The 24,186-nt window shown below is 38.3% G+C and overlaps 2 protein-coding genes across 2 annotated transcripts in view; both read right to left on the bottom strand.

Annotated features, from left to right (window-relative positions):
- LOC139125607 (sortilin-related receptor-like) overlaps positions 1-1,276 on the bottom strand; it is a 44,118-nt gene extending 42,842 nt beyond the window's left edge. Inside the window, exon 1 of the mRNA XM_070691704.1 lies at positions 1,109-1,276. The gene's annotated coding sequence lies outside the window, so the exon portion shown is untranslated. The remainder of the gene's footprint in view (positions 1-1,108) is intronic.
- Positions 1,109-24,172, bottom strand: LOC139125608 (sortilin-related receptor-like). Its single transcript, XM_070691706.1, has 7 exons — positions 23,900-24,172; positions 10,795-11,037; positions 9,950-10,111; positions 8,672-8,739; positions 7,173-7,353; positions 5,859-5,965; positions 1,109-1,284 (listed from the first exon to the last, which is right to left on the bottom strand). The coding sequence occupies exons 1-7, from the start codon at positions 24,161-24,163 to the stop codon at positions 1,272-1,274; spliced, it is 1,038 nt and encodes a 345-aa protein (XP_070547807.1). The 5' UTR covers positions 24,164-24,172; the 3' UTR covers positions 1,109-1,271.
- Positions 24,173-24,186: the final 14 nt, after the last annotated feature.

The following is a 24,186-nucleotide window of genomic DNA, read 5'->3' as shown; positions in this document are numbered from 1 at the left end:
AATCACAGATTTTAAGCGGGTTGCAGATTTTAAAAACAGCACCCTCACATGGGCATTTTGAATACCAAGAACACCCCTTTGACCATATATTGGCATATTTAAGATTACAGGTGACTGTATACCTTTAAGGCAATAAAAACGGACAAGGTCCTAGTATTCAAACTCTCAAATTTTTACAATACCTTTCTGATCCACAGCGGACATGGACTCATTTCAAAGCTCTTGCAGTAAGTATTGTTTCCAACGTCTGGTTAACATAGGCATTGTGGCCATTTTGAAATTGGTTCATTTACGGCAATTTCTTTCCAAAGTACCAAAATTTGCACAGTGTTACTTATGAGGTTTTTTCCAGTTACTTTAATGACTTGCCAACACAGCTTTTTATGCACAAGTTATTTTTGACAACTGAAAGTTGAAATTAACAATGGACATATTAACACAGACTTTCATTTTATATTACAAGTGATTCTGATAACTACTAACCTTCAACTAAATGGAGTACCACAAAGGTTTCAGAATTCAGTTTCATTGAGGAGTTGCAGAAATATTTTTTATTGTTGCAACCATGCAGACTTGTCAGATGAAGGATTTGTACCAAGGGCACTACCTTGGTAAATTTTACAGGTGATTCAATCATGTACACACCAAGGCTACCATTGTTATGTGAATAAAACTAGGAACAACAGAATAGGTACCTGAGTTCTAAATCATTTCCCTATGTACCGGTGATTCTGCAAAATGGTTTTTACTTTGTGTATTAAGTCGAGCATCCAGTAAATTTGCAAAAGCCATTAAAAGCATAACATTATATCAACCCTTTGAGTGCTGTAATTTTTCCCGCCAAAAATTTTGATGCAACATTTTACCGATTTTATGAATTTTTATGTAATTTTTTCATAATTTTGGACCAATTGGACATTATATGTCATTGGCTACAGATTTTTATCAAAATTTTAGCAAAAAATTAGGAAAATATTGACTGGTGTACATATGATAAAGGTGACAAAATTTGACTTTGGCGCTAAAAGGGTAGATACGGTAACTAAATGGTTAAACCTCAGTGAAAACACTGAGATGTCCATGTATCTCTACAGATAACTATCCATACCTCAACCAAGTGTCTTTACCGGGACCTTCAGGACTGAAGTAGACAACATTCTCCAGTGACAATGAGAACTCAATGCCGGCAGATTCTGAGATGTAGAGGTGAGTTACAGCTGACGTCTTGTTGTGGTTCACACAGACAAAGACTTGGTGTTCTGACGCATCCGCTATGTAGAAATCCTGGAAAACAGAATCACAGACTTTAGAATAGGTTTGAATATAAGCTGTGTTTATAGAACATTGGGTCTTACTCTCCTATTTTATGTATTATGACCATCCTTGGGAGACCTCATACTTTGGAAACAGACCCTCTAATGTAAGGTTGAAGTTTAACATGAGTAAGCTTATGATGTATCAATTCAAACAGCACTTGTAAGAATTGTTTATCTGTCAGTTCAAGGAAAATTGGCACATAGTTGACTAAATCAGTCTGATCATTGTGGACAGTGAAACTATCGCCAGCAGTCCTGGGTCCCTATTGTTACAATGCGCCTTATGGTTTGATATAAAGATGTCTGTGTTTGTAATTGTAAGGCTTCATTGCGGTTTGAATACAATCCACCCCACAACGAAATAATCACCACATTTCATGTGATACATGTCATAAATGTTTATCATCAGGTGACTGGTAAAGTGAGAAAAACGCTGTTTACTGCATGGGAATGCAGGCGAGCTACCGTAACCGCCATTTTGTTTTACGGAAATCAAAACAACAAAACCAAATGACCGACCTCTCCAAAACCTAATGGATTGTTCATTTTTTTGAAATAGTTAATGCAGGCTTCACATATTAAAGTAAATATCAGTGGTTCTGGTAACAAATGTTCGAGAGAACACAACGAGAATGGGTATGAAATATGGATGCCAAACCATAATGCACATACAATCCCTAATCCGGTACTTCACACGTTAAAACGATACACATTTCCCAACCAGTGTGTGGAGGGACTGTGGTCTAACAAATGATTTATTTCTCCCCCCCCCCCCCCCACTTCCTTGATCAGTGAGAGTTTAAAAATAGCGTCAATGACACTGTAGCTCCCATCCTGGACTATTTAGTGTTTGTTCTCTGGTCAGATATTTGAACATGTGTGAAAGGGATAAAGTGCATGAAGTGAAATACTTAAATGAAATGTACTGGAGACAGTGAAATATGTTTAATGTAATTATTCAGAATATAAAATGGAAAAATACAGAATTAGATATATCGAATACTGTGATACAACCATTAACTCAACAAGTCATTTACAATGACATAGTCCCCACTTGTAATAGGAGTATTAGTCTTGATGGGGCAGGAAAATGTGGTCATTAAGAAGTATCACTGGAGTGTATATGTTGAGATCTATGGGCACATAGGTCTATGTCGTTGTTCCCAATTTGAAACACATGAGGCATGTCTAAGTTATGGTTCTAAATCGGGAAAAAAGATCAGACCTCTAGCAGTATTGGCCAGCCAAGAAATACATATGCGCATTATAAATGAGGTACAAGATGTGACATCTTAAGGTCTAATATCCTATCAAAATTGCAGGGTATAGAACTTGTGGTTACTGAAATATGCATATATATGTATAATCAAGGTCAAGGTCATCGAGGTCACATGACATTTGAAAAAAAAAAATTATATTGCTAATTAATCCCTATATGCCAAAAAATCAGATCTCTAGCTCTATTCGCTTGCCCAGAATTAGATGTGTACATAATTAATGAGGTAAAGCGTGTGTTGTCATAAGGTCTCCCATCCTACTAAATACAAAGGACATAGCACTTGTGGTTACTTATTTATTGACATAAACATATATTTTAGGTAAAAGGTCATCGAGATCACATGACATTTGGTCAAAAAATTTCTCTCCTATAGTTATCCCTATATACCAAAAATCAGACCTCTAGCTCTATTGGCTCGCTCAGAATTAGATATGCGCATAATTAATGAGGTACAATATGTGGCGTCATAAGGTGTCCCATCATACCATACATGAAGGCTGTAGCACTTGTGGTTACTGAGTTATGGACAAATATGTATATTTGAGGTCAAAGGTCACCGAGGTCACGTGACATTTTGTCAAAAAAATTGTTTTGCTAAGGGGCGACGTCAAAAGTTCAATGAAGGATAAAAAACTTAATTCTTTTAGTTTGGGGGTGGGGGGGTTTTGACCTAAAAAAGTTTCTATCCTACAAATCGATTTAAGGTAAAAATTGCCAGGGGAATGAATATTTTGAAAAAATAGAGCAGAAATGCACACTTTCGTGTTGAAGCCAGCGGAGGGAGTTGTTTTAACACGGTGCAGAGCTGCACCTGGCCTAGTTAGTGTAAACAATGCAGGCTGTTGGCCTCTGTTGCACCATAGACGGTAGTTTCTCTACTGTCTATATGGTTGCACTCAGAATTTATAATTGTATTTTGCTTCATTTCTGGTGCACGTGTAGTCCGCCTGAATGGAGTAGTGTGAACTGAGTTGTTACAACCACCAGGACAGTTGAGATAGTTTTTATACCTCTGGAAGGAGAAACCTGGACTTTATTGTTGTTGTTGTTCTTGTTCATTCATTGTTAGTATGTTGTATTTATATTTGATGAAACACAGAGTGTGTTCCCAATCTTAAGCCCCACTAGCTTTATCTTTTAGCATTATTTTTATGATTTTACTTTCAAACTAAAATAAGTTGGTGACAATGTAGTCATTTAGGTATGTGTACACACTTATAACTACCTGCCGGGGCTATATATGCAATTTTGAACAAGATAAAGATTACACTGCGATTAAATGTTCGCCCAAACATTAAATCACTGCTCTAGCCCCATGCAGAAAAGCTAAAACCTTGATACTATGCATATCTGCACTGAAATCTTCATATAAACTGCACAGAGTAGTCCAAATTGTAATGCATAGGGGTGAATGTTCTGATCCTTTTTAATATTACCAATTTTTGAAAATGCCAGGAAATCAAAATGACCGTTAAAATTTTAATTTACATGTGAAATGTTTCTGAAAGGAATGGTTTCCTAATGCAGTAAAAGTTCATATCTCTTCAGAGGGTAGATTTCAGAAAGGAGAGAATAGGTAGATAATTTGAGGTCAACAAATTTCAAGAGTTACAGCTAGTGGGGCTTTAACGATGCATTACTTTATTTCACCCCTAAATTGACTGATCCTAGCTTTGCTTTACATATAGAAAGAGCCTGGCAACAGGTTCAATATAAGTCAATTAAGTTTCTAGGGGGGTGGGGGGGTTTGGGGAGAAACTAAGGGAATTAAGTTTTTTATCCTACATTGAACTTTTGACGTCGCCCCTAAGTTATCCCTATATACCAAAAATCAGACCTCTAGCTCTATTGGCTCGCTCAAAATTAGATATGCGCATAAGTAATGAGGTACAATATGTGGCGTCATAAGGTGTCCATCATACCATACATGAAGGCTGTAGCACTTGTGGTTACTGAGTTATGGACAAATATGTACATTTGAGGTCAAAGGTCACCGGGTCACGTGACATTTTGTCAAAAAATTTCTTTTGCTAAGTTATCCCTATATACCAAAAATCAGACCTCTAGCTCTATTGGCTCGCTCAAAATTAGATATGTGCATAATTAATGAGGTACAATATGTGGCGTCATAAGCTGTCCCATCATACCATACATGAAGGCTGTAGCACTTGTGGTTACTGAGTTATGGACAAATATGTATATTTGAGGTCAAAGGTCACCGAGGTCACATGATATTTTGTCAAAAAAATTGTTTTGCTAAATTATCCCTATATACCAAAAATCAGATCTCTAGCTCTATTGGCTCGCTCAAAATTAGATATGTGCATAATTAATGAGGTACAATTGTGGCGTCATAAGCTGTCCCATCGTACCATATATGAAGGGTGGTAGCACTTGTGGTTACTGAGTTATGGACAAATATGTATATTTGAGATCAAAGGTCATCAAGGTCACATGACATTTGTCAAAATATCCGAGATATCTGCGTGAACGGATGGACTCACGGATGGACGAACAGACGGACATGACCCAATCTATAAGCTCACTGGACTTCATCCGTGGGGACTAAAAATTGTGTCACTGCATCCTTTTTGCAATATGAATACGATGAGAAACTAAATTTTTATTTTTTGTGGCCTTATACATGGGAGTCTATGGAGATCTGCCTTATACATGGGAGTCTATGGACGTGTAAACTAAAAATATGCAAATTTCACCACGATTTGCCCAAATTTGGGAAAGGTCACTCCTATGCACTTCCATACCAAGTTTCAAATCAATCGGACTTGTGGTTTCAGAGCAGGAGATTTTTTGACCAAAAATGGGAGGAAAAATTACAAAAAATTCATGAAAAATAGCAAGTCCAAGATACTGACCCAAGATGCGCACAATCATTTCATGTCAGCCCAAAGTACTTACATGCTAATTTTTCATGTAATCTGCTCAGTGGTTATTGAGTTTTTTCAATTTTGACTGTTTTACATTTTTTCACTTCATTTGCATATTTTTGGCAATGACAACTTCATTTGAACAAAATCTCATCTACAGTCCATCATCCATGTACACACCAAATATCAAGATGAAATGTACAGCGGTTTTGGAGTTTTTGATGTTGACGGACAGACATACAGACATACAGACATACAGACATACAGACATTTTCCTAGCTTATAAGAATAGCTTCCATTGCCATATATACATATGGCTATGGGAGCTAAAAACTGAGATTAATTAAACAGGTGATGAAATACTAGCAGACTTACCAAGCTGAGAAGTCTTGATGGAAACTGGGCCTGCTGAAATGGTCCCCTTTCATGGGATACCCACAGTGTTTAAGAGTGTAGTTGGTCTCTCGGTTACCATACACAACCTGTTTAAGAAATTAGCATGAATAGAGGAAAACAGTAAGAGACAAGGTAGTGAGTAGTGTTCAATGCAAAGATATAGTCACAGTAGACTAGGTCTGTCTTGTTTTCATGACATTTTCAAACAGATGAGAATTTCATCCACATGCCAATGGATTGCTATGTGTGGGAGAAGCGCCCTCACCCATTGTAGTGTTCCACAGCCCACTCAAGTTGGATGACTATGTAGAATTCCAGATCAACCTGTTTGTTTTTCACAAAGTTTACATTAACAACGCATGCACTCAAAAGGTACCTTTTACACCATTTCAATATGCAACAGTTTTGATGTCATCTTCAGTATTTACATTGATTATTTTTATATATTTGGCTTGCAATGTTTGTCGAACGCTGTTGAAGGCCTTCTAATAAAGCTGGGAAGAGCAGCAATAAAGATTGCAAATCTTGAAATTTAATTCTCTTCCTACCAGGCTCTATAGACAAACCATAGAAATAAATAACACTTGGGAGAAAGAGGATTGGTAGCTGATAATCAGATCTTTATCACTGTATGTATAATTTATGAAAATTATTATGACTATGTCCCAAAGACAGAAACGTATCACACTCTTTTTTATAAGAATGCAGAAATTAGTCAAAACCTAGGAAACGTCTCACACATAGACACCCCTACCTTGCAATCTGTTTAGCCATGGAAACATTTACTATCAAAATGATTAGTATGGATCATATGGCCTCTTTAATTGTAGTGAATTTTAAAGTAAAACACACCTCGGGAACAGATAGTCGGACTCTCAAATTTCCACAATTCTTTTCTGATCTACCACTTGTGGGGGCTCATTTTAAAGCTCTTGGAGAAAGAAAAACGCTTGTTGGCTTAATTTTTAAAAAATCCGAAATTTAATTTTCCCCTATACAGTTAACACAGGAATGGGGGCCATTTTGAATTTGAAGTATCCCAAAATTTCAGGTAATTTGTTTTGCTGATTCAAAGCTTTCCACGGTGACCCCAATTTTTATTGTTGATTTGGTCAGAGAACGGTTAAAAGTTTCATTCAGGAAAGTTTGAGCAAAAGCTTTAGTCTTTCACTTTTGAGGCGCATACTACCTTAAGACAATTATAACCATTTCAAAAGCTTTGGCTAGTGCGTTCATATCCTGAACAAATACTTTATAATGTCAAACATAAAATAAAGTCCATTCTGTACTTACATTTTTCCTTGTAGCAAACATATACTCATCATTGAGTTCAAAGTCTTCAACTTCAGCAATGACTTCATGATCAATACTCTCATAGTCAAAATAGTCATCAGAATAGATTATGGAAGACTTCCTGCCAGGTTCCTGACGTTCAACATACACCCTCTCCGGCGGATCATATCCGTCTGCTCCCCTGGAATATTAATGGAAAAAGGAAACTTCAATTGTCAGCATTCATTAGATGACTGGGATCAGTGTGTGAACTAAAGTAAGTAGCTTGGCATATCTGAGAAATATGATTCTTATTTGTCTTTTCCAAATCTTGAAAGAAGAACTGCTTTTCTCGTATAGCTTGTGATAACTTTTAATCTATTCAAAATGTATTTATATCTAGATTTAAAGATAAAAGATACAGACATCTCAAATCTAAACTCAGTATTTCATCCAAGATGCTGGAGTGAAAGGATCAATGCTTCCCCTGGCCATTACTTCAAGACAGATACCTGAGATATTTGACAGAATTTTGAGATCTGTCAATTCATGCACTTTCAGATCTTCATGCATACATGAGGTTGATAAGAAACCAAAAGTTGTTCATCTCATAAACATCACAAAGGCAGGCACGACAACTATACAACGTGACATCTGTTGGACAGTTACTTGGCGTAAAAAGTAAAATTTATGTCACATGTTAGGGACAAGTTACATTTTAAAATGTGTGTATGTACATTGTTTCCTCGTCATGTATGGATACCAGCGAGCACTTTTACACATGCAGTCATTTGTAATTGCACAATACTGTCATCTTGTCATACCAACGGACTGAGAATCCTCCATATGTTTATTAAGGGGTGCATAGCTTGCCAACATGCACAAACCATACAACTGTACAACCCAGATGAAACATTGCCCCAGTCTACCACTCTGATACACCTCAATGTTTGACAGAGACTAAATACCAAGTTATTCAAAATATAGGCAAGCTGAGACAGACGTGACACACTTACCACCAAAATATACACAAGCTGAGACAGACATGACACACTTACCACCAAAATATACGCAAGCTGAGACAGACGTGACACACTTACCACCAAAATATACGCAAGCTGAGACAGACGTGACACACTTACCACCAAAATATACGCAAGCTGAGACAGACGTGACACACTTACCACCAAAATATACGCAAGCTGAGACAGACGTGACACACTTACCACCAAAATATACAACAGCTGAGACAGATGTGACACACTAACCACCAAAATATATGCAAGCTGAGACAGACGTGACACACTTACCACCAAAATATACGCAAGGTGAGACAGACGTGACACACTTACCACCAAAATATACGCAAGCTGAGACAGACGTGACACACTTACCACCAAAATATACGCAAGCTGAGACAGACGTGACACACTTACCACCAAAATATACGCAAGGTGAGACAGACATGACACACTTACCACCAAAATATACGCAAGCTGAGACAGACGTGACACACTTACCACCAAAATGATTTGACATTTTCCTGCATCACATGCCAAGTCTCTCCAAAGTCTTCTGACTTCCACAGCTACAATAGAAGAGAGAGAAAATGACATCAAGCGTATGACACTAACCAATTAGTTTCCTATCTATGCCAGTCATGGGACAGCCTGATATTAACCTAGGGTTGTGTTGTCTCTGTATATTCATGGAAAGGGTCAATTTGTTATCCATTCATCAGAATTAGAAGTGGGCTGGAAATTTCAGGGGCAGTGTATTTTTTAATGTTTCACTGCAATTGAGATTGTCAAATCAATGCACCTAAACATGGGGAAAGTTTGACTTTCCACAGTTCAATCATTGATATCAAAACACAAACACATAATTGCACCAGTGTACATGGAGACAAAACCACAAGTACATTATTGCAGTTCATTTGACTGCATACACTCCACGTCTCATGGCAAAGTCTGCCAAGACCTTGCATATTAGTCTAGAGTTTATCCAATCAGAAGAGTAATCTCTAAGGTCTAGTAGGACATGCTGGCATGTCTCAAATATTCAAGACTGTTTGCACCTGATCATTTCAAATCAATGGATTAGAATGTAGATTTTGAATCATCTCATCACAAACAATGGGATGACACAAAAAGGGTTGGTATTGGTACGTGGAGGCATCATGGGCCAGTGTACGTGGAGGTATCATGGGACAGTAGCTAGAGCAGTCGACGCACGATCACAGGATGGTGAGTTTGAGCCCTGGCATGGCTATGGTGTTGTGTCCTTGAGAAAGGCACTTTATTCCTCATTGCTTCTCTCCACCCAGGAGTGATGGGTACCTGGTAGGACAGTGGTTGTAATGTGTGCGTTTAGCTCTGCTGTGCTTATTGGCTGCACATGTGAGCTGTTGTTTGCTCCCCAGGGAGTTGAGTGGTATCACATCAGGTCTAAAGACCAGGGGTAATAATAATTGTAGAGCGCCTTGATCACATGTACTTGTGGATATGTGCGCTATATAAGAACCAATTATTTATTATTATTATTGCATAATATAATGACTCACAGTGATAATGTATTTTACAGCTAGTATTAAGCAATAATGGCGAGAAATTCTTCATGTACAAATGATTAGTGAGGAGAAATTTTGAAGAGAAACATTTATGAAACTTCTACCCGATGGTGTAGCTGCCAGACAACTTGACAGTTGTACAAACTACATGTCGGCCAATTCAGGGAAAGGTGGAGAGATAAAGAAATAGAAAGTAACACAATTCCTTCACACAAACTGACTATCTTACCTTCTTTGATGGGTCATCAGAGTCCATACCAAGGACCACATTTGCATCTGTTTTGTGCGTAGATAGCAGAGTTGGCTTGAAACCAGGCTGCACGTTTCTGAAGTTATCGTTAAAATTTCTCATCACCCAGATTTCTGAATGGATGATGTCTGTGAAGATGTACTGCAAGATAAATGAGGCATATACATACATACAGTAAGTCTTGGCTTATACGTTGTGGTATTGGATGAAATCACAACAGGAGTCTTTTTTTCAGGCAATATTACCCATGATCATCATGTCAACCATTGTATTTTCATAGTTTTGTGTGAGGATCTACCATTGGCTGTAAATCTCACACATGTAGAGATTTGACCAATCACAGAAGTAGACTGTTTTCAATACAAGTTGAAATGGCTGCAGAACAGAATTCAACTGCAGAGTTTTTTCAAAGTGTTGCCGGCAATGAATGCCAAGATTTTAATTTATTCATAGTTGAATGATGATCTAAAAGTGTTGATAGGAAAATACCTTGAGGTCAGAGGTCAGAGTTTGAGTGAGTGTTTATCATTGGAATGTTTCAATACAATCATTTGGATATCATCCTTGTCATATTAATGTGAAGCTTAATTAGGTCAATATATTACTCCTTCAATATTTTGATATTGAAACTAAATGTGTCGTTGCAATACTTGATTACAGCTACATGTAGGCCTGAATGTACTGTACATACACATGTATTAAAGTGAATACACTTTGCAAAACAGAACAGAGCAAAATTAAGGCTCTAAACTTCACTTAGAAAATAAATTCCATCTGCTTGATAGAATGTCTGCTCTGTGGATGTAAAAAATGAGAGATCTTACCCGACTGTTATCAGCTTCAGTGTGGTAAAACTTATCAATAATTGAGTTTCCACCATTGGATAACTTCATGTTATCCTGCTTGGCTTGAAAAGTCTGACCATAATCCGAAGAAATGTAGACTTGACTTGTGGAGAGAGCACTGGGTTCCATGTCTCTGGTCAAAGCTACAATGACGTCACTGCCTGCTCCAGCCCAGTGAACTACCATTTCATTGTGATGACCATCAGATAGCTCATATTTAGTCTGTGAAACCACAGCAATAATGGTGTCTTGCATTAGGAGCAACTCAACAGACAAAGTTGTTGTTTTGGTGTGTTTACTTGTATCAGTCAGTTTTGTATTAAGATGTGATACAAATATGGTGAAATACTAGTCTATAAAACATGCATCTACACTCAATCATAAACTTTACCAGATTCAATCCACATCTACTATCAACACAGAGTATATATTCTCCCTGGCTAGTAAATTTCATGACAAGAAAAGTAATCTTGTTATGTTGATGAGATTCTTTGTCTTGCTACAATGGCTCTAGGGAGAACATTGCGTTACAGACAGAATGTGTATTTAGTAAAACCATATCATAACATGGCCAAGCCATGTTACTGGGAATCCCTTTATTGTCAAAAATCACACACTTGGTAGGGCATAAAGGAAATTATGAAAGTGTTCAAAAATCATTCGCAAACTGCATCTAAGCAACACAGTGACCACTTTCAATTATTTCCAGTTACTTTGTTCCCCATGTAAACTAATACTATATGTGACATCAGACCAACTTTGGCACAATATTTGTTAAAATAAACTTGAATAATTTCTTCTACTGTACAATACATGTAGTTCTTGAAATGGTGATGGTGATGAAAGATCTACGGCTTGTCCCTTTGTTTTCACAAAACAATACACAAACATTTCAAAGAAACATTTCACTTCTAAACATTTAGAAGAATGCAAAAATGTGTCAAATTCAAACTGCAGTTCATTTCTAGCAATAATAACGTTTTTCCACTTCTTTTGTGAAGCCACTGTTAGCTGAACTGTAAGCTGTGAGGATGATAAATTATAGTGTTGATCAAAATCTGATGCAAACCATTTTACAATCTCTTTAAAGAGATTTCCTTTACGGGAAAGGCTTTAAAAACCAACATAAGTTTTTGGTTTTGCCACTGTAACACCAAAATCTCACAACAAATAACATTAAACTGTCAAAAGACTTGTGTAACTGCTGACGATTTGAAAGTTCAAGAGTTGTAACTCTCACTTTGATAGCTGATACAATGTTAAGTTGACCTTAAGTGAACTCTAGTGACCTTAAATGACCTGTGGCATCCCAAACAAAGGCATCAAGTGGTGTTCCCACAACAACCACTTTCAAAAAGAGACTACGCTTTGAAAAGAATGACAATGAGAGATACAGACAAATACACTTTGATTTACAGCACCAACATGGTGAACGGACAGTGTGCACCAACCCATTATGACATGCTAACACTTTGCTGCACAACTTTCATTACTTTTCTTTATTTTAATTTGTGACTCATGATGTTTGTGTTATAGAGCTACATGGAATGACTGTGCAAAACTAACAATGACAAAAATTCGAAAAATTGTGAATGTCCTTGCACTAGTGTTTAGCTGTTGGCTCTTCTCACACAGTATTGACAAATACAAATTTGTCAGTTCACCATTTACTGTTGCTACATGTACATACATGTACCCTCACTCACTTGTTTTCTTCACTTGAAGTAATTTCAGTAACTCATACAAATTTTAAATAATTATTCCTCCTGGACTATGACTTTCTATACATAATTTCTATTTTGTATCACATGATTTCCATTCTGTATCACATGATTTCCATTCTGTATCACATGATTTACTCATTGTGTGTATTTTGACATCACATTAGCAATGCAACAATGCACTATTGAATAGTGTTACATGTTGGCTCTATTCAGCTGACCTGTAGGTAAGGGCTTTTCATCTCATCTTTTTTACAGTCCGAGAATGAAATTCCAAGCCTGAAATATGACACTGGTAATGCCTTGAATATAGTCCCGGCCCACTGACTAAAGTTCAACCCTAGGCTAAGCGTTAACCTACTTTTTCTTACAAGTGGTGAGAGTTCACAGTAACAACTCTTCTGATACATGTACATTACACCATTCAATCTCTCTCCAAACATTTCAATGTATGTTATGCATTAACGGTGATACTTTCATGCTGGAGGCTTCCCACATGGAAACTACAGCTATACTGACAGTTTTAGTACATTGAGTTGAAGTTTTCTTTTTGAGATGCGTTAGACAGAAACAATTATTTCCTTCCATAAAAACTGGGATTGATGTACACACACTGGTACGTGAAATACAATGTGTGTATCTGAGCTGAGAATAATTCATATATGAAATTACACAGCTCCATATAGCCCTACTGTACCAGTAGATATCAAGACCATGTCATTTGCAACTCATTTTATTTACAACTCCCTATTTGTTACTCATGCTGCTTGCAACTCATGTTATTTGGATTCACTCATGTGACTGATGCTTCTCTAACATGTAATGTGGCTCATAAATGTAGGTTGGCTGAATATATAATTGACATGAACCAATCATTTCAAAATAGAACAATTAGATGCTCAACAGCCTTAGCTTCAGACTCCCTAAGTTGCTATGAATAATTCAAATCTATAAATCTGCTGTCACGTTCTAAGCCCCTGCTCACTGGGCACCAAATTTTAGATATTTTGTCCTCTGCATGAGCACATCAACACAGATCTGTGTTGACTTTGTTATAAATCAGTTTCCTGGTTGTGACGTCCTAAGTATCAGTAGGAGACAGCTCAGCACTGGGTCATTTCAATCCATTTTCAAAATAATACTAAAACTCAAAACACCACCTGTTGCTGTTGTTAAAATTAGCAAAATGAAGTCTTTAAGGTGAGCATATGATATGCTACATGTCAGTTATTCACATAGTCAAAGACATCTGTTTCAAAAAAAAAATATTGAACAAATGAGGCTTTCATCCTCTTTTTTCAACACTGAAAACCTAAAAATTTATTCAACCAAAACATTTTCAAAGCTAAGATTAAAAATAATTTAAATTTTCACAATTTTCCTGTCTGACTTGTCACCTAAGTTACAAGCCGCAGTGTTCGCGGTGACTTTTTTTTCATCGCGTACGGCATACGCATTAGTCTGCTAAAATTGCGTAATGGCTGGATTTGAGTGCATAATTTCACTTCCGTACTCGATTGATGAAAAAACTGACTGCAAAATACAATGTGCCGTTGAATAAACCTACCGGTACACTACATATTCAGATTATACGATGTAACGTTATTTTAATTAAAACAGTTTAACGAACAACTTGAACAATGTTGAAACGTAACAGCGAAGGGTATACATGCGACCGTCAAAACACATCGGGCAACCCAATTAGAGTTATGGCAGCTTATCCAGACCCTTCTGCAGTGTTCAAAATTTATCGGGATTCTGACGAGCTCTACCGATGAATCTTTTTTTTCACGGACTCGTAGAGCAAAGTTGAAAGAAAACAGATTTGTCTGCTTCGACACCATGCTGCATATGTGCTTGATCAAAATTTGGGAACAGCGAGACGCGATGATCGTGCACGGTTGGCATTTATATAATTTGTCGCAACATTTCTGTCAATCACTCACTTTGTTTCATAAGTTTCAGAAACTATCGCTTGCCTGAAAATTAGCAAAGTAATTCATAGGCACAGCTGACATGATAATGTGCCTAACGTGATAACGTGTGAACTACGATGCCGATTTTTCAGACAACGCCCAGAGAATCCGAAACTTTCCACACAAAATGAGTGATTGACAGAAATGTGTTGCAACAAATTTCGTCTGGTTGTCGCCTAAGCACAGTCTTTGGGAGTGCTTTCGGTGTTATCCTTTGCGTATAGAAAACGCATAACAATGAAAAAAATGCGTAGAGAGTCAATTTCAATGCGTAAATACGCACGATTTTTGCGTAAACGCGAACTCTGCAGCCATGTTGCTCTATGTGTTGTGAAATGTGGAGTTTAACCAATGTCACTCTACAAACGATTTTCACTATCTTGGCATGTCTTCTGACATTTGCCACAAACCAATTCAATGTAGGTACTGGGATTACAGATAAAGTTTGGGACAGAGTAGGTGTCCTGGTAGCTGAAATTGTCAGGGCTAACTGCACTAGAGCCATGTCATGTGTATATCAACTGAACTAAGCAAATAGGAAAGATTCACACATACAAAACCAATCAATCATGTTACAATTGATTGTTAAAGGCCTGTGTTGTCACCAGATTGTCTCATCAGAAAATTTACCAAGCAGATTACATTTTCGATGGAAAACAAAAGGCTATCACACCTCCATACTCCTCTCACAGACTAGAACGAAGGCGATCCCAGGCATCGCGAACAGTGCCTTTAATTAAAGGAACATAAGCCTTAACTTGTGGCAAGTATTTCAGTAATAGTATTCTGCTTCTGTATATCAACTATCATGTCTAACCCTCATCTGTTTGTCATGCTGAAATTTCAAGTATTCTTTCTGTCAACACAGCTTGTATGTGTGTAGTGATCATTGTTTATTGTTTACAAATGAATTCTCGTCCGGACTTGAATACAATTTTCAATAATAACAATGTAGATTATACTCATATAGGTTGTGTTGATATGCTAAATACTTGGCATTAAATTACAGTTTAGGAATTAAATGCAGAAAGTGTAGGGGAGCCACAAAACAAAAGTTCTGAAAAAATAGCCAAAAGATACAGCTTATGGAGCTTTAACTCGAGTCTCCACAGCCCTTCCATTGGATATTACATTTCCATGTAACTGTGGTGTTATGATTGCTTGTTATTGTGTACATTCTATTCAAAGTGACTGCTGTGCATAGTGTATTCTCAGTGACTGCTGTGCATAGTGTATTCTCAGTGACTGCTGTGCATAGTGTATTCTCAGTGACTGCTGTGCATAGTGTATTCTCAGTGACTGCTGTGCATAGTGTATTCTCAGTGACTGCTGTGCATGGTGTATTCTCAGTGACTGCTGTGCATAGTGTATTCTCAGTGACTGCTGTGCATAGTGTATTCTCAGTGACTGCTGTGCATAGTGTATTCTCAGTGACTGCTGTGCATAGTGTATTCTCAGTGACTGCTGTGCATAGTGTATTCTCAGTGACTGCTGTGCATGGTGTATTCTCAGTGACTGCTTGCATAGTGTATTCTCAGTGACTGCTGTGCATGGTGTATTCTCAGTGACTGCTGTGCATAGTGTATTCTCAGTGACTGCTGTGCATGGTGTATTCTCAGTGACTGCTGTGCATGGTGTATTCAAAGTGACTGTTATGCATAGTGTATTCAAAGTGACTGCTGTGTATGGTGTATTCAAAGTGACTGCTGTGCATAGTGTATTCTCAGTGACTGCTGTGCATAGTGTATTCTCAGTGACTGCTGTGTATAGTGTATTCTCAGTGACTGCTGTGCATGGTGTATTCTCAGTGACTGCTGTGCATGGTGTATTCAAAGTGACTGTTATGCATAGTGTATTCTCAGTGACTGCTGTGCATGGTGTATTCTCAGTGACTGCTGTGTATAGTGTATTCTCAGTGACTGCTGTGCATGGTGTATTCAAAGTGACTGCTGTGTATAGTGTATTCTCAGTGACTGCTGTGCATGGTGTATTCTCAGTGACTGCTGTGCATGGTGTATTCAAAGTGACTGTTATGCATGGTGTATTCTCAGTGACTGCTGTGCATGGTGTATTCTCAGTGACTGCTGTGCATGGTGTATTCTCAGTGACTGCTGTGCATGGTGTATTCTCAGTGACTGCTGTGCATAGTGTATTCTCAGTGACTGCTGTGCATGGTGTATTCAAAGTGACTGTTATGCATAGTGTATTCTCAGTGACTGCTGTGCATGGTGTATTCTCAGTGACTGCTGTGCATGGTGTATTCTCAGTGACTGCTGTGCATAGTGTATTCTCAGTGACTGCTGTGCATGGTGTATTCTCAGTGACTGCTGTGCATGGTGTATTCTCAGTGACTGCTGTGCATGGTGTATTCTCAGTGACTGCTGTGCATGGTGTATTCTCAGTGACTGCTGTGCATAGTGTATTCTCAGTGACTGCTGTGCATGGTGTATTCTCAGTGACTGCTGTGCATAGTGTATTCTCAGTGACTGCTGTGCATGGTGTATTCTCAGTGACTGCTGTGCATAGTGTATTCTCAGTGACTGCTGTGCATGGTGTATTCTCAGTGACTGCTGTGCATGGTGTATTCAAAGTGACTGCTGTGCATAGTGTATTCTCAGTGACTGCTGTGCATGGTGTATTCTCAGTGACTGCTGTGCATGGTGTATTCTCAGTGACTGCTGTGCATGGTGTATTCTCAGTGACTGCTGTGCATAGTGTATTCTCAGTGACTGCTGTGCATGGTGTATTCTCAGTGACTGCTGTGCATGGTGTATTCTCAGTGACTGCTGTGCATGGTGTATTCAAAGTGACTGCTGTGCATGGTGTATTCTCTGTGCATGGTGTATTCTCAGTGACTGCTGTGCATGGTGTATTCTCAGTGACTGCTGTGCATGGTGTATTCTCAGTGACTGCTGTGCATGGTGTATTCTCAGTGACTGCTGTGTATAGTGTATTCTCAGTGACTGCTGTGCATAGTGTATTCTCAGTGACTGCTGTGTATAGTGTATTCTCAGTGACTGCTGTGCATAGTGTATTCTCAGTGACTGCTGTGCATGGTGTATTCTCAGTGACTGCTGTGCATGGTGTATTCTCAGTGACTGCTGTGCATAGTGTATTCTCAGTGACTGCTGTGCATGGTGTATTCTCAGTGACTGCTGTGCATAGTGTATTCTCAATGACTGCTGTGCATGGTGTATTCTCAATGACTGCTGTGTATAGTGTATTCTCAGTGACTGCTGTGCATGGTGTATTCTCAGTGACTGCTGTGCATAGTGTATTCTCAGTGACTGCTGTGCATAGTGTATTCTCAGTGACTGCTGTGCATGGTGTATCTTCAGTGACTGCTGTGTGGTGTATTCTCAGTGACTGCTGTGCATGGTGTATTCTCAGTGACTGCTGTGCATGGTGTATTCTCAGTGACTGCTGTGCATAGTGTATTCTCAGTGACTGCTGTGCATGGTGTATTCTCAGTGACTGCTGTGCATAGTGTATTCTCAGTGACTGCTGTGCATGGTGTATTCAAAGTGACTGTTATGCATAGTGTATTCTCAGATGGGACAATGCCAAAGGCACAATGTTATATGTGTGCCAACCACAAGGGAGGGGAGTTGCTTGTTTCAGTCCAAATGTTGTGCTGGTTCTAATCAGAGTCAGTGGGAAACAACCACACTGACTGCCTGTGCTTATCATTCCCATGCCGGCTAATGAAGCAAAGATGAAAATTGCAGATTGGAGAAATTTGGAGAGAGATACGACAAAAGTAATTTCCTGCCTGTAATTGAAAAGTGACATCAATAACACAACAAAGTGCATCTCGTAGAAAAAAATCAACAACAGATAACAGTTGACTCATCAGATTTCTGTTTTGATCAAGACAGATGATACCAACTAAACCCTCAACAATTTTGCAAATCAACAAACATGTAGAGTTGTAATTAATTCAAAAGGATATAAAGGACAGGTTTTTGAAATTGAGGAAAATCACTTGTTTTTGATATGACAGATATTTAGCCAACTCTTTTAAGACGCTACAACTTGTTTTCAACTCTGCAATGGTAGGAATATTATTTCTTGTAACTTTCACGCTCATAACAAGAATTCTATAATAATCATGCAAATTTGATGACATCATTCACTTTCATATGTACATGTTTACATGCTACAGTGTATGAATACAATTTTGTTGAGATATCATATCATATCTTGGGTTTAATATTTCTTTGGTGGGTGGCCATAAAGAGGAACTGGAAATTTAGTTGACATGGCAATGCCAGTCAAGCAAACTACATGAGTAAATACTATGATGACACACTGCATATTTTATGAGTATGTTCTAGATTAGTATCTGACAAACAAAACAACCTTCACTATTAATTTTTTTGAAGTAGTATTCTCACCATAGCAACCAAGCCCTTTTTGACATGGTTGTTTGAAAAGGTCACTCTATAATGTAATTGACTCTGTTCACTGCAGAATTGGTATCTAGGTACACAGCTACATTCAGGGCCAGTCACATGGGGCAGTCATGCAGTGTTTTAGAATTTAGTTTCCTGGTCTGTTAATTGTGACTCGCGAGCACTAAATGACAGTTTGTGAAGAAAATGAAGATTTCATCCTACTGTTTTAGTGAAACTTAAAAATTTGGTTGTTTTGTTTTGTATTTGAATATCTTCTGGGTAACAGTAAACAATGGCCACAGTACTTCAGGCGTAACAGTACACTACAGATCTCATTACCAGCCATTGTTGGTACTATTTTAATCCATTTATAACAATATGTCTCCATCTTGTCTTTTTTAAGGCAATTTTCTACTGTAGATAGTGATTGTGTTATTAGCTGGTTGCAAATACAGAGCAGATGACTGTTTCCTAATTTAGTTTTTACAAACGCAGTTGTCTCTAGGTAGAGATACCATTTGGAATATCAACTACCAGTATTGGTACTAGTTATTTATTTCTAATTTTTTCACCAATCATAAAAGAGAATAGCATAAACTTTCCTCAAGGAAAGTTTGAGTCACAACTTTCTGTTTCAAGGTGCATAATGATAAATTCAAATCTTGATTAGTATCTTGTGGAAAAATAGGCAAGCAACTATTTTTTTCCTCAAATGCAGGAAAATCTCTAATAGACTTGATGCCTTGTAATTCAGTAGCAAGAAATAAACAGGAAAGGTTTACAAGACAGGTTCATATTGACACTAAACAACATTCTGCTAGTTGCAACATCTAAATTTCATTATTTTGCAAAATTCGACTTCATTATTCATGCACACCTAACAAGAAAATGAAAGCATTACAGCAATTGAAAATACTAATGGATTGCATTGCTAGACATCTGTCAGATGACATGTACCTAATTTATTCTACTCAATCCTATTGTCACATGACAAAGACGGAAATCATAAAATTACTGGTTCTCGGAAAACTTGCTATCCGTTTCCTGTTCTCAACACTGACCCTCAGTCTTTGAAAAGTGATTATAGACTGATCTAAGATTGTACTTTTCAGCAAAGCACACCTTTGTTTTCACCTAGCTCTGCATGGCAGGGCTGTGTGTTACCTAGATGTAGAGCTGCATGGCAGGGCTGTGTGTTACCTAGCTCTGCATGGCATTGCTGTGTGTTACCTAGCTCGGCATGGCAGAGCTGTGTGTTACCTAGCTCGGCATGGCATTGCTGTGTGTTACCTAGCTCGGCATGGCAGGGTTGTGTTACCTAGCTCTGCATGGCATTGCTGTGTGTTACCTAGCTCTGCATGGCAGGGCTGTGTGTTACCTAGATGTAGAGCTGCATGGCAGGGCTGTGTGTTACCTAGCTCTGCATGGTAGGGCTGTGTGTTACCTAGCTCTGCATGGCAGGGCTGTGTGTTACCTAGCTCTCCATGGAATTGATAACATGTACATCTCTCACTGCAGCTCTGAAAACTAACTGTTTGTATCTGCTGCCATTGCAATGTGGAGTTTCTTCTTAACCATGGCAGCGGACATGGAGAGTTTTCCTCGTATAGAGACAAAAGTTGGCTTTGCGTAAATTTACAACCGTGGCCGTGCACATCATGCACCCAGATAAGGTAGGTGTACTTTGAAATGAAGAACCAAGCAAGTCTTGGATTTAAAATTGCTTGTTTTCACTGTGAATACCTTCATCCAAGGAACTGATGCAGAGTCAGTGTGGTATAGTCTATGGTATTAAGCAGGGCTGTGGTGGGAGGCGTTTCTAATAACTCATACATGTAGCCCTGCGATGCAGAGTTAACCCTTTTCCTGCCAGACAGTATCACTTCCCCATCAGCCAAGTCAGTAAACATAGACGCCACTCAGACTCATCATATAAGCTCTTTTTGGTATTTATATGTAAAACCAAATATGAGCTAAAAAGAGGTATTGAGCCAAAACTGACGTATTTTCACCCACTTGGCTTGGTATGTTATAGCATCTTAGTCCAAAAAAGTCAACTTTACAGTATTTATGTTTTCAACAGTTTTCAAATGTACAGTATTATGTTAAAATATACCATATGGAATATGTTGTTTTCATTAATTTTAACCATCTTGACCTGATGGTAAAATATGGACACTGCCGACTATGTGTCCAGTACTTCAAAATGCAAATGTATTACACTCATTGAGAAGATACCATTACTTTGAATCACAAACACTCTAAAGCCAAGGTTCTGTTGTTAATGGTGAGATGTGAAAATTAAAGTATCTGATTTGGTACATGTATCTGTTTTGAATTACATTGTAATCACACCCCCTTGAGTCAAGGGTCAGTGTTTGTGAGAGAATTGAGAGAATATAAACAGATAGACCAGACCACTCACTGATTGATTATCACATTTCATAAACAGTAAAACTGTGAAAGACAAACATGACTGACATCATGCAATGAATGACCTACATGTTCACAAAGACACATTATATGATACATGTAACTCATCTCTTATTATCTCTAACTTTCTCATGGATGCCACAAAACTAATGACCTGGACATAAAATGCTTGATAGTGTATTTGTAAAACAAAGAGGAACTCCATTTCCCCACACAAACTTGACATATGTTGTCCTCTTGATATACACAAAGTCTGTATTGAATGTATCTCTGGGAAAGATATTTGGATGTTAAAACATTTAAGATACTGCATCGATCTACCACTTGTTGGGGGCTCACTTTGAAGCTCATGGCATGAATAAGTTTTCATACTTTAGGCTTATTTTTTGTGAAAATCTAATATTTCATTTTTCAAGCTATGGAGATAAGATGGCAAACAATTTGAATTTGAAATATCAGTAAACATTAGGTATTAATCATGTTTCTATGGTACCAGATTAGGAATGGAGACCTTTCATTTTTTTGCTTGATTTGAAAGGCAGCTGTTTTAAAGTTTCTTACACAAAGTTCAAGACTTTAAACTTTGAGGTGTATACTACTATCACAAATAAAGTTGCAATGGAACTGTGATTTGTTTGTGTAAACCTGTGATGTTGGTCCTGTTGCTCCCTACTTGTAAATGTACATGTATGGACAGTTGACCAAGTTACATTGTATTTGGAAATCACAATCTTTCGGCATGCCTAAACTACATGTATGTCTATTTTGCTGGTAGTTTGTGTCTGCTTAATATCCACTAATTTTGCAGAGAAGCAAAAACTCTGTTTCACGTTTTCTTTACGATAGCATTCAATAGGTGACTAGTGTTAGTCATCTTGCCACAGTTTAAAGGACTTCAATATTATAACATTTCAAACATAGAGGTACAAGCAAGATCCCAACTTTTGTCTCTCGACATGGTATGAATATTGTACATTGTAAGTCTAATTGCCACGTCCACACACTAGACTCTCACTGCCCCCATATTTACCATGCACCTTCCAATCTCTGCAATTCAGTGTACACAGACCTACCCTCAAAGGTCCAAGGCCAACTCTTACTGATCCATGCTATATTGACCATGACTTTGTCAAGGGCAAGATGAAGCCACCACTGCATAGCAACAGAGGGGCTGTGACAGTGTCTGCAGCAGGTACAAGTACCAGACACACAAGATCTCAAGATGAAAATACAAGTTCCAGTTTGATTTACCAAGTGAATACAAATGACACTTTGAGAAGCTTTCTTCCTGAAGATCTGACATTGTTTTGGTATTTTATCCTTTTTGATACAATCAATACTCTTGATTTTGTTACTTGCGATGTGACACAGCAGGATCATACTGATGCGCAAGTTATAAAATAAATGTAAAAAAAATTCAATTGTTTTGCTAAAGTTTTGGGAACATACTGTACAGGATGCACTGCAATGATGGACCCAATCAGCATTACATGCAGTTGGTAAACTCCCTTCTGTGATTGCCTGGATGGAAAATCACGAGAAATCCTTGGTAACACAACTATACCATATACGCTATAATGAACCATATAGTGGCCCTAAAAATAAGTTTTAATTCAATTTCTGGTATGAGGAAGTTATTATCAACAAAGGAATCCTTAAGGTTTCTGTTTCCCTTTTCTATTGTTGTTGTTGTTGCTGAAATGACGTAATTGTTATTAGTGACTGCAAGACTAGCAGATCAATTTGAAAGAGTCACAACTCAATGTTTTAAATACCCTGTTCAGTGTTATTGAATACAAAGTAGACGCCACACCGCGCGGTGACTGCCACAAATTTGGTAAACTTGGTCCCGAAACGAACATCGAAAGTAACTTTGCGGGGAGGTGATGGGCCAGAAACTTTGCTTCACTGTGGAGTAAAACATTTGGAACAACGATGTCAAAACATGTGTCGCGTCACCATTTTACAACAGTTGTTTATGTTCAATTATGTGATCTGTTTACATTGTCAGCTCGCACCACATACAAACAATTTCGAAATTTTGCTCTATCACTTCCACAGCATGTACATGGTTGCATGCGATGTTAATTTTTCATAATTATGACATCGAAATACAGTAATAATGAGCCTGAAGCTAAACGTATGGTTGGCGTGACCATGAGTCGAGTCTCCATGCTCCGCTTGTCGCGACCTCGACGGCAGTTGGGGCGACTCGCAGCGATTTCGAAGCTGTTATCCAATTGGGTGGCTGAATCTTACCAATATAATGAAAACAATACAAATAGACTCCCTAAGTGGCTGTGAATAGTGACAATCGACCAATCAGATATAACCTTGCAAACACGCTGCGAGTCAGCCCCGGCAGTTCTCTCAAGCAAACAGGCAGTTGTGGTGACAAGTACTTCCTGGTACGGTCTATCGAGATGATGCTTTAGGACGAAACTTGGGGACATCGAAAACTGTTTAAAGCTCATAAAACTCTTAGATATACCCTTAAATTGGTATTTCGAAAGAGCAACTTTGGTGTTTGATGAGAAAAGTAGGTTGGTATACTTACGACAATCTGGGCAGCCCCCTCATCGTGTTGGCTGCCGTCTGCGGACGATGTATCACGCACAACTCGGGATAAGGTCTCTGCGACGAAATTGTCCACGCTGTCTCCTTCCTTAGCATGGAACCTCATATATTCTTTCCAAGGGTCTCCATCATCGTTTGCTAGGTGTAACGTCTTGGCGGCAGAACCTAGCCGTCTGCCGTCGACGAAAGGCACGGTTGCGATACAACACAACAAGAACGCGAACCCCACCATCGCGGCCGCCATCTTTGAATGCCTGTTAACGCATT

The sequence above is a fragment of the Ptychodera flava genome, assembly GCF_041260155.1.
Source record: "Ptychodera flava strain L36383 chromosome 3 unlocalized genomic scaffold, AS_Pfla_20210202 Scaffold_25__1_contigs__length_14229661_pilon, whole genome shotgun sequence".
Classification (NCBI taxonomy): Eukaryota; Metazoa; Hemichordata; class Enteropneusta; family Ptychoderidae; genus Ptychodera; species Ptychodera flava.
Note: the sequence above shows the minus strand (reverse complement) of the source record. Positions and strands in the feature narration are given on the sequence as shown.

Excerpts from the sequence above, each read along its gene's own strand:
- LOC139125608 (XM_070691706.1), bottom strand. The coding sequence starts at position 24,163 with ATGGCGGCCGCGATGGTGGGGTTCGCGTTCTTGTTGTGTTGTATCGCA. Across the intron at positions 10,112-10,794 it reads CTGAAGCTGATAACAGTCGG|TACATCTTCACAGACATCAT; the intron begins GTAAGATCTCTC and ends TTTATCTTGCAG. Across the intron at positions 7,354-8,671 it reads AATGTCAAATCATTTTGGTG|GGGAGCAGACGGATATGATC; the intron begins GTAAGTGTGTCA and ends TTAATATTCCAG.